Source organism: Hoplias malabaricus, chromosome 8 (genome assembly GCF_029633855.1).
Source record: "Hoplias malabaricus isolate fHopMal1 chromosome 8, fHopMal1.hap1, whole genome shotgun sequence".
NCBI lineage: Eukaryota > Metazoa > Chordata > Actinopteri > Characiformes > Erythrinidae > Hoplias > Hoplias malabaricus.
Window position 1 is genome coordinate 41820392 of NC_089807.1, and position 11927 is coordinate 41832318.

An 11927-nucleotide genomic window follows, 5' to 3' on the forward strand; every position below is an offset into this window, starting at 1 on the left:
TGTTGCTATCAGTGTGTGAAGAGTGGGAGAAGAGGGTTGCATTGACAATCCAACACAATGGGCAGCACTTTGAACACATTTTATAAATGGTCAGAAACTTGTAAATAACTCATGAAAGAATAAAGTTACGTTAAACCCAAGCACACCATAGTTTTTCTTGTGAAATTCCCAATAAGTTTGATGTGTGACATGACCCTCTTCCCATTGAAAAAACAAAAGTTGGATCCAAAATTGTCGACTTTAAAATGGCCGCCACGGTCACCACCCATCTTGAAAAGTTTCCCCCCCTCCCATATACTAATGTACCACAAACAGGAAGTTAATATCACCAACCATTCCCATTTTATTAAGGTGTATCCATATAAATGACCCACCCTCTAGATTATTAAAACCGTTGATACATGTTCTAATTATTCATGTGTGATGCTTTAAAGTACAGACTGGACAATCACATTTTCTTGTACAGAAAATAAGTGTCAGTACTCCCTTCAACACTATAATAAAATGATTGTATCACTGTCATGTGTCTAATATATTTTTATTAATGCTTAAAAATAATATCAGAAGTCGAAGATGATCTGTAAAACATTTAAAACTAAAATAAAAATAAAAGACAGGTGTAGTATTATATAATAAAAGTCTGCATGGTCCATTGGAGTTTAAAAGTAGGGGAAAAATTGGAAACACATAACCTTGAACTATCCCCAGTGGAAGAGCTAATATGTATCTAAGAAATGTGTGTGTGTGTGTGTTGCAGGTGTCTTATGTGAAGGCCATAGACATCTGGATGGCGGTGTGTTTGCTGTTCGTTTTCTCTGCGCTGCTGGAGTACGCGGCCGTGAACTTCGTCTCCAGGCAGCACAAGGAGCTGCTGAGATTCCACAGAAGGAGGAAGAAGTCCACCAAGGTACGGCCTTCGCTGTGGAGAGTAACTTACCAAGATCCAGCTGATGCGGTGCATTAAAACTCAGTGGAAAGTTTCTTAAACAAGTCGAGACGAGATGGATTCAGACTGATGAGTAAAACACACAGACGGTCCAAGCGTGCCTTTAAACATTCTCACACGCTGTGGAGGGGTCGAACGCTGTGGTACAGTGGGGTGGGAGGAGGGGGTTCTACGGCAACATGAAAGGGCAGGGGATTCTAGAACCATGTGTATTTGGGAGCTCTATCTAGAACAGTGTAAATTTAGAGAAGGTTTGGGAAGGACTCACTCATTACCTCATTCACTACTCACGACCAGGGAGTGAGCATGGAGTGACCAAGAGACTTTTCAAACATCAACATCTGCTTTATTAATATGCAGCAGCCTCTTCTTTCCAGCACCTAAACAAACAGTAATTATTCATTTACTAAACTGTTTACATATCAGTGGTGGGAACAAAACAGTTCCCCTGGTTGTTTTGCTGTTTATTATTCAAGGGTTATTCTCAGAAACAAAGGGTAAGAGTCCACTCTCTCAGCTCCACTGACCACACTTTGTATTCCTACAATTTCAGACTACATCTGTAGTGCACCTGTTGCTCTGCATACTTTGTTTGTCCCCTTTGACCCTGATTTTCAGCGCTCAGGACCCCCACAGAGCAGGTGTGATGTGGTGGTGGATCATTCTCAGCGCTGCAGTGACACTGACGTGGTGGTGGTGTGTTAGTGTGTGTTGTGCTGGTGTAGAGTGGATCAGACACAGCAGTGCTGCTGGAGTTTTTAAACCCTGTGTCCACTCTCTGTCCACTCTGTAAGACACTCCTCCCTCATTGGTCCACCTTGTAGATGTAGAGTCAGAGACAGTAGCTCATCTGTCGCTGCACAGTGTGTGTCGCTCGTCCTCTAGTCCTTCATCAGTGACACAGGATGCTGTCGGCTGGATGTTTTTGGTCGGTGGACTCTTCTCAGTCCAGACACTGAGGGGTTTAAAAACTCCAGCAGCACTGCTGTGTCTGATCCACTCTACACCAGCACAACACACACTAACACACCACCACCACGTCAATGTCACTGCAGCGCTGAGAATGATCCACCACCACATCACACCTGCTCTGTGGGGGTCCTGAGCGCTGAGGAACAGGGGGAGAGGGGTCAAAGAAAGTATGCAGAGCGACAGGTGGACTGCAGTCTGTAATTGTAGAAGTACAGAGTGCTCCAGTGTAGACAACACGTGGGATATTATTCAGATTCCATATAAAAGAAAAAAAAAAAAAAACAGAAAATAAAAGTAAATATAAATAACCCAAACAGGGAAGGCTGAGGACATTCAGTTCCCATCATTAAGAATTAGCCTTCATCCTTCCATCTCCCAGAAGTGTTGATGGTTACAGTAAATCCTAAACAAAGGCGGCCACCCAGCTGGGGTCCGGCCCAGAGCAATGCTCTGTTCAAAATTGGACTTGACAGAGATTGAAATGGATTAGTGGCGCTGATTTGGAGATTAATGGAGTTTTTCGCCTTTTGGACTCTGGCAGAATGAAGTCTGAGAGCTCTTATTAAACGCAGTTAGCTCGGCTGATTGAACGGGCCTCGTGTTTGCGGGAAGCCTCTGCGCACATGACTCACTGTCTGAGTTTGTTTCATCCAAGCGTCGCTGCTTCGCTAATCATGAAAGCTAACGAGGCCCAGGTTGCATAATGTGAACAAGCTTATGCTAACTAGATGCTGCTATTTTAGTTTGCGGCATTGTCTGCGGTGAATGATTGCTTTAACTCATTTAAACAAATAAGAATGGATTGTGAAAGTGGGCTGATTACTGCTTTACAACATATTACAAACACTGGCCACTTTACTAGAAACACCTCTCTTTTAGCTCTACATTTCCAGTGGATAGTTAGCGACTGTGACGGTTTGTGTATTTTTGTTAGCTATTTTCTAGCCTAGAGATGTCTCAGACGGTCAATTATTTTGTTGAATGGTTTATGATTTGACGCGTGACATAAGACTTACCCTCATTCTTAGGCTAGTTTTCGGTTTGAACAGAATAGGCAGCTACCACAATTGCAAACTTAGCTAATCATTGTGTGAACTTGCAGCGCTACTTTTGGATCAATAAAGTGTTATTTTAAAGTTGTCAGCTCACGTAGCTGAAGCCTTGTTTAGTTAATGTTCATTGAATCTTAAGTTGGATTAGCTGAATCAAACAAAGCTAACATTATTGAAACATGCTAACGGTTAGCAAGCTATTCCTTTTAAAGCAATGCTAGGTTGTATTTCTACCTTAAAATTACAGATTCTAAATAATTGTGACGCTCCACTAATCTGTAACAGGGAGGATAAAGCTTCTGACGTAACTTTTGGAGGTTCCACCTCTATCCCTCCCCCTTTCCCCTTCATTTCAGTACAGTGTTGTAAAAGTGAATTAAACTCTTCAACTGTAGGTGGAGCCGAAATTCAAAAATACAAAATTTTAGCTCAGTTTCTGATCACAGAGCTGCTATTCGCTGGCTATTATTTGGGTTGTGGCTACTACTGACCTAGAAGAGATTCAGATGAATGTAAAAACCCCAGCAAAACACACAAACACACCACATAACAGCACCATACCTCAAATCTACACCTGGTCAGTAGTAGTCATGTGGACTCAAAATGGCCAGGGATGAATACCCACATAGTTGGTGTTTCTAATAAAATGGCCAGTGAAGGGATGTGCAATTTGGGGTTCGTAAGAGAATAGAGCCTAAAAACACTGACCCCTTTTCACAGTATTAAATCTGCCTCTTTTTTTTAAATGTAAGTGCCCCAGATGTGATCTGTCACAACACTGCCACCCAGGGGTCATGAGCTGGAATGACACAACAATGGCATGTGAGAAGGATTAAGCTCTGTGTTTGGACATGGTTATTTCTTTCCCCAGGACACTAAGGTCAGCACTCTGCCCTCCACACTGTATCGTCTCGTGCCCAGATGCATCACAGCCGCATGCAGAGACTTTAATGTACATCTCTGAGATGAAACAATACTGATTTGATGATGCTGGGCTAATCCTGGGGAGCGTTTCAGCTTTATTCACTGTTGGAGTTCAAAGACTGTTTTGAATCAGCATTCACACTCGCGGTTTCATTGTGTCTTCGTTGTCTGTAAAGTCATTGCATCAGTGTGTGGTCACGGAGTTGAAAAATAGAAGCAAAACCTCACAAAGAGGAAATGTTTGCTCAAGTCCCGTCCCAGGTTTCCGGCTCATGCAGAACACGGTGATTAAATTTTCATGCTCCTTCTCCGTTTGATGCACTCAGAATCCGTTTCTGTTTCAACTCTCCGGGGCACGTACGTCCTAATAAACCTCCCTGCATGCCGAGCACCATCTTATTGTCTGCTGTGTTTGCCTGCTGTTTTAGTTTTTGTCTTGTTTTTGTTTGTTTCTTTCCTCTCCATCCTGCACGCCCTGAAAGGCCCTCGAGCGCACCTTTGAGGAGGAGCTCTCCGAGTCCTTGCAAAGCGTCAATGGCTTCAAGATTGCGGAACCCGTTTACGGATCCATGGGCCAAATCTCTGAGTCCACCGACAGGGTAAACATCTCCCTAGAGGTTCCCCCTGTGCAGTGACTCCTGCCCCAGCCCTGATCCATGAGCCCCTCACGGTGACAGTGTTTTGCAACCCTTTCATCTGTGTCCGTGGTTTCCTCTGAGGGATGGGGAGATGTTCTTCAACATTTCAAACTCCAGATGTTGCCCCTACCACTTTCATTGACATAATGGTTGTGAGATAAACCGATAAAAATAGAGTGGATCCACTCTTATAACCCAGCTGCTATAACATAAGCGGTTTGGCAAGAATGCTGCACCCATCTCCATAGAGAAACGAGTTCATAGACGACACTAAAACATGTGATGGATGCTTCTGTCCAAATATGTTTTAGACCCAGTTCAGAGAAGACGTGACAAACCTTGGTTAAACATGAGAACAAAATCAAATCAGGGTCTGTTTTTGTCTCCTCTCTCTTTTGTTTCCTCTATAATTAACACGTAAGGCCTTCTGTTCAGCTCCTGAAGACCTGTCTAGGGGAAAAGCTCACTTTGCTGGATCTAAGCAAATGCCACAGCCAATAAAAGCCTTTACTTGGGCAGAGCAAGCATTTCAACCTCTGTAGAGCTGAACTGCAAAATTAAATAAAAAATATGTTAAAGGAAGAGTAGGTAAGTTTAATTATTGTTGCTCCTGGGCGCCCCCTACGGGCTCATTTAATGTTCCTGCTCTTAAATTGGGTTCCTCACTGAAAAAAATAACATTACGAATGTGCATTAGCTTTACACTGCCTTTAATGCAGTGAAAGTTCAGACGTCTCCAATTCAAACAGAAACGGGAAGTGTGTATGGAGCAGATACCATGTGAAATGTGTTCCAGCCTCAAATCCTGAAAACCATGGAGCTACACTTCACTAAGTCCTGGAGCTTAAACTCAGAAACTCTCCAATCTGCTGTAAATGTGGATTACCGGGACGTGCTGAAGCTGCTCCTAACCCTGCTGTGTAAGGAACACGGTGTTTCATTGGATTTAAATGTTTAACTCATTTCCTTGGTCCATAAGAAAGTCACTTAGGAAAATGATTTATGGAAATCATATGGAAGCATGGTTCCCACATGTGACAGGGACATGTTTTAAGAGACTGTTTTCATGCTCAGTCTGACACTAAAATATCGCTTCATTGCTCCACTGGTGAGCTTTATGCAGATTTAAGCAGCTAAACCAATAACAGTGAGGCCCTAGGAGGAGCTACTGGGGTCGCTGTTTAATTAGAAGCATTCAGAACAACTGCTGAATGATGATGACATATGGATGCTGCTTAAAAGCTTGTTAAGCCGCAGTGAGGGAAAAGAAATGTCCCTTATAACTGCACACTAGAGGAAGTGTTTAGGAACAGTAGATGTGTTCCGTAGGTAAGTAGTATGATCCTCAAGATTTTGATCTGGGTTTTGTAATCCATCTGAACCTTCAGGCAGGATTAAATGCTACAACTGGGTATGTCAAAGCACTGTGCAGAAATCTTGGACAACTTTAAAGGTGACATTCACAACTGTAAAAAATACTTTTTAAAAAATTCAGAAGATGTTTCCTCATAGGTGTCACGGTGGTGCAGCAGGTAGTGTCTCTGTCACAGCTCCAGGGACCTGGAGGTTGTGGGTTTGATTCCTGCTCCAGGTGACTGACTGTGAAGAGTGTGGTGTGTTCTCCCTGTGTCTGCGTGGGTTTCCTCTGGGTGACTGTCTGTGAGGAGTGTGGTGTGTTCTCCCTGTGTCTGCGTGGGTTTCCTCCGGGTGACTGTCTGTGAGGAGTGTGGTGTGTTCTCCCTGTGCCTGCGTGGGTTTCCTCCGGGTGACTGTCTGTGAGGAGTGTGGTGTGTTCTCTCTGTGTCTGCGTGGGTTTCCTCCGGGTGACTGTCTGTGAGGAGTGTGGTGTGTTCTCCCTGTGCCTGCGTGGGTTTCCTCCGGGTGACTGTCTGTGAGGAGTGTGGTGTGTTCTATCTGTGCCTGCGTGGGTTTCCTCCGGGTGACTGTCTGTGAGGAGTGTGGTGTGTTCTCCCTGTGTCTGCGTGGGTTTCCTCTGGGTGACTGTGAGGAGTGTGGTGTGTTCTCCCTGTGTCTGCGTGGGTTTCCTCCGGGTGACTGTCTGTGAGGAGTGTGGTGTGTTCTCTCTGTGTCTGCGTGGGTTTCCTCCTGGTGTGCCGGTTTCCTCCCATTCTCCAAAAACACACGTTGGTAGGTGGATTGGCGACTCAAAAGTGTCTGTAGGTGTGAGTGAATGTGTGAATGTGTCACCCAGGGTGTGATCCCACCTTGCGCCCAATGATTCCAGGTAGGCTCCGGACCCATCGCCGCCCTGAACTGGAAAAGTTTTTATAGACAGTGAATGAATGATATTTCCTCACCATTTGCTGCTCTCCGGTCTGTTTGCTCTGGAAACTGATCTAACAAAGCCCCAGTGTCTGTACATTCATTCATTCATTTTCTGTCATTGAACGCACCCTCGACGGGGTGCCAGTCCCTCACAGGGTGACTCACACGCTCACACGATTTGAGTCACCAGTCAACCTACCATTGTGTGTTTTTTGGACCATGCGAGGAAACCGGAGCTCAATATGCTAGGCTTTCTCTCTCTCTGCTCATGCCAGAAGCACCTGTTGGTTTTTTTTGACAGTGGAGAGAACTCCAAATGTCTAAAAGCATGAACCATGAAGAGGATATTGCTATGTTCTTGCTCTAAAGGTGGGTGGTATTGATTGTTTTTGCTGTTTCAAACCACTTAAAGTGGAAATGTCTCCAAACTCGGGAGACAGCTAACTGCATTAGCGACAGTGCTAACAAAACTAAACTACTCGAGTTACAAATGAGTTTCTGTGGTAATTCAATCAGCGAATAAAAAAGTACAGACAAGTTCAACTTCAGCCGCGTACCAACAAGCTAAGGATGCAGTTTCTACATAAATTACAACAAAATAAACCTGTTCTGTAAATGTAATTTAAACATTACCACTAATAAAAAAACATTATCAAAAGTTACACTGTAAAACCCATTTAAAACATTATTTTCACTGTAAAAAAATCTGATTACTTTTATTTAAATACATTGCCAAAAGTAAGAAACATTTTCACAGAATTTGTTTATTTGATTATTTTTATAAAATTGATCAGTTCACAAAATATCACAGTAATACTAAAAATAGCATTCGTCCAGCGGAGGGCCACATCGAGGGGTTTTAAAAGCACAGAGAAAGCAGAAAAAGCCCAGATCTAGAAAAAAATATATATCCTGCTGTATCTGGATCGACTTTATCCTGTTTTAAAAGGTTTTGAAAAACTGGGACAAAATCTGTGAGATCGTTTTGATCCTCAACAGGAAATCAGGGTGATTTGATTTACCAGTAAATTCAGATCAGGATTAAAAGCTTTCAAAAAACTGGCCCCAGGAGACCACTGGACCAATACCCAGTGATACCTCAGCCGACAGGCTGAGAATCCTAGAGAGAAAAATTGACCTTGTTCTCACAATGCTAACAAATGGAAACTGATGTAGCAGATCTGTGCAGTTTGCATTCCCCCTTTAACAATTTGAGCTGCTCAGTGGCATTGTGCAGTGGCATAGCAGCAGTTTGAAAATAAGCCGTGGCCCTCCACCCTCCTGAAGTAGAGGCTCACTAACAGCTGGAATTGGAGACGAATAATATTATCTTACATTAGTTGTCAGAAAAGCGTGTAGAGATCACGTAGCCTTTTAAATGAATACCTACACTAAAGTGTTACCAGATGTTCTTTGGTTTATTTTTATGTGGAACTAACCAATTTACTACACGTGTGTTGATACCTACAGAATCCTCCTGCTCTCTTGTGCAGTGCCAGTGAATCTTACATATTGCTAATAGCTTGTTATGGAAAAAGTGAGCTTATGTTTTGCTTGTGCTTTGTTCTAGCCAAATCATTTCCATACACGAGTGTTTACACCCCACAAACCCCTCCACCCCAGCCCCTCCAAACACTGCTCCTTCACCACACACACACAAACACACACACACCACCCTCCACTAAACATCATATCTCTTTGTTTCTGCTTTGGCAAAAAAGAACACTTCTCGTAAGACGAATTACTCTTGACGGTTTTCCAGTCCGTAGAGTCCTAGCGATTTTCCCCCTGGTGGAGTTTTGACATTTTGTGAGAGAAAAAGGCAGAGCTAACAGCTGGCAGTGGAAAGTGCAGTAAGAAAAGGAGTCAGAGTGCTCAGGTCAAAAGTCACAAAGAACACATAAAAAAAGGGGGTTGGATCCTACAGAAAATGAGAGGCACTGTGTTTACAGAAGGGGTGGGACATTCTTGCTGTACCATTTTGGTGTGGGGAGACCTATGTTAGACATTAAACACTCTATGCTTTTAATAATAAAAGCTGTGTGTGGTATTTTTATGGACTTTACAAATGTTTTGATGAATGAACTTACAATGTAATGTAAATTCTAATATTAGAGTCTGACCCTGGTTTATATCTCAGTGTTTATGTTTGCGTATTTACAGCATCTTGATCAGCATCATAGATTATAACATTCATTCAATATGTTCAATGTGTTTGGTGTGATAAGTTTGATACTGTATAACTGTAAATTGGGCTTTCACTTCCTTATTGACTGACTGTGAGCTGTAAACAAAATCAAAAGTGTAACCAAATGTTGTGGACAGGCAATTGTCTGTCAGTGGATGTGACAGATTTAGGCAGTTTGCATTCTCCTACAAAATGTTCAGCCATTCAGTGCTACTGCGTTAGCAGCAGTTTGAAAAGAAGTGGTGGCTTGGCCTCGTGTGTTTCAGAGAAAGCATGTGTTTACCCCCTCACTTACTTGGCTGTTGGGACAGAGGTTACTCAGGGGAGACTCACTGATGGGTGGGAATGGCCAACACTAAAAACTGGGCAGAATACTGGGCAAAAGCTTGGGGATAAACCAAAATTAAAAAAAAGAAGAAACTACAGAAATCCAATGTCCATATATCAGAATGATCTGCAAACACATAAAGTTGGATCAGACTGTGCAGGGAAGGGTAAGACCAGAGCAGTCGGCCAGTGTAGTTCTCAGTGTCAAGGTCTTCTTTCTGTGGAAGCTGTGACATTATGTAAGCATCTCTTTCTTTGTGTATCTGTTCTTGGTTTAGGAGGAGGACGTGAGGGAGAGCCGTCTGAGCTTCACGGCCAATGCTGGCAAGGATGGGGCCATGTCCAAGGCTTCTAACAACGCAGCGAGTACACCCCAGGGTCAGCCAACGGGCAGTGCAGCACTGGTCGGCAAGAGTCCGGAGGAAATGAGGAAAATATTCATCGACCGTGCCAAAAAGATAGACACCATATCACGGGCAGGCTTTCCCCTGGCCTTTCTGTTTTTCAACATCTTCTACTGGGTCCTGTACAAGATCCTACGGCATGAAGATGTTCACAAACCCTAGAGACAGAGCATAGCTGCGGCTTGATTGACAGCTACACTGTCTGTGTAAAAGTGTGTATGTCCAAAAGTGTCCAGAAGCCCCTTTCTGTTTAATAGACTCAACTCTGCTATTTTAAGGCACACTGACACAAGAGTCCAATTGTGCACCTACAACCATGTAACCTCCATTGAAAGCAATTGGCAGTGGAAGGGGATGCTTTGGAGAGGTCAACATCATTATATTGCAATGCCAAACCTCAATTGCAGGGATGTAAAGTCCCTCAGAACAGTATAGCTACCTTGGGAATAACTGGAATGATGAATCTCCATTGGACACCTTGAAGATGAGTAAAACTGATCAAACACCTTTTAGCATCTACGCGATGTCTAGGAATGATAAACCTCTACTGAGCAACTTTGGGATGGCTTGGAATGTTATAGCTCAACCGGATCACTTTGGGAAATGTTGGAATGGTGAAATTCTGCTGAACAGCGTTGAGTTGATTCGGAATGGTTAAGCCTCATTGAATAAGTTTGGGATGATTTGGAATGATGGATTTCCACTGGAGAACTCTGAAAAGAGCTGGTATGATCAAGTGCCACTGGACAACTTTGGGATTTATGGATTTCCTGCGAGTACCTTTGGGATAAGCTTGAGCGCCTCTGGGACAGAAGCCATTGCGAGTTTTTGATCTGGATTCTTGTGTCTGAATGGAATCAGATCCCTTCAGCAATGATCCAACATCTCATGGAAGACCTTCCCAACAGAGCAGAGGTTGTTAACTTGGGTAAAATATGGATCGACTTCCTATCGCTACCCTTGATTTCAGAAGACACAGGATGAGCTGGTGCCTGGACACTTTTGGACACATGGTATACATGTGAGTGATTGGTGTCATTATGTTTGATATTAAACACCAACACATGGATAATCTGTGGTGAAACAGACTGATAAAAAAGACCAAACAGCCACATTCAGTAGCTTTCGGGTTGTTAGTAGCTATGCTACTAGTGCTGTGTCCACATACTTGTGCAAAATGACACCACAAACACTATGCAACCGAGGGGTATCCATTAAGCCTCTAAGCCAACACCACAGTCCCCACACCACCTACACTCACAGTCTTCGCCCCTCTTGAGCAGACGTATCCTTCTGACCTCTCCTTGAGACAAATTGTGTCATGCACCCACACCCCTCACCACTTTCACGGTCTGTCTTGTCTGTTCTACAGCTTTAACTGCCAGTGTTGAGTGCATTTATTGGAATACAGCAATGTTACCTAATACCTACATGACCATACACACTGTAAGTCCAACTGCTTGTAGATGCCCTTATAATTAATGACTCATCCAACCATTGTGGACACATCTGAAGCAGCTGCCTATGAGCTCAAGGTCAACATTCCCAATGCCAAGCATGGGCTAAAGAGTATAACTCCCCCTCTCTCAGCATTGGGGGTCCTTGTGAGTGATGGAGGGCCATCCAATACCTTTGGGATAAACAGGAGTGGTATCTAACTTCAGCCTCTGACTCTACTAATGCTGTCATGGCTGAATGCTATCAACATCTCACAGCTATCACTGCAGTTGTTGGATGAGCAATTGTCCACAAATTCTTGGTCATATATTTCAGAGGAGTTGAAGATATTTAGATGCAGATGTACTGTGTGGAGGAACACCAGTCCATTTTTTTAATTCCGAAACCAGCATTATGACAAGAGGTGTCAGCAGATTAAAAGAAAAGTCCACTATTTTATTTGATGTCATCATGTATTACCGTAATTATTGGCACTCTTGATAAAGATGGGTCATACAATATGTCTTTGGTGTAATTTTTAAGTGTACAAGTAAGGTTTTTTTTTTTTTTTTTTTTGGGGGGGGGGGGTGTTTGAGTAACATGTATTTGTAAAAGGAAAGTTCAAACAATTTCCTGCTCTTTTGTCATATTCTGGTAACTGTTGTATAGTATTAAAAATGACAATTCTCAACTTATTCTACAAAAAATAACTTTGCGTTAAAGTCAATGAAGTCGTTTGAAAATGGGGAGTGA

General features: G+C 43.1%; 1 protein-coding gene across 1 annotated transcript in view; it reads left to right on the forward strand.

The window, feature by feature from the left end:
* glra3 (glycine receptor, alpha 3) overlaps positions 1–11716 on the forward strand; it is an 89258-nt gene extending 77542 nt beyond the window's left edge. Inside the window, exons 8-9 of the mRNA XM_066679749.1 lie at positions 758–907; positions 9612–11716. Of these exons, the coding sequence (XP_066535846.1) occupies positions 758–907; positions 9612–9899 (438 nt within the window). The 3' untranslated portion in view covers positions 9900–11716. The remainder of the gene's footprint in view (positions 1–757; positions 908–9611) is intronic.
* The last annotated feature ends 211 nt before the right edge of the window (positions 11717–11927 follow it).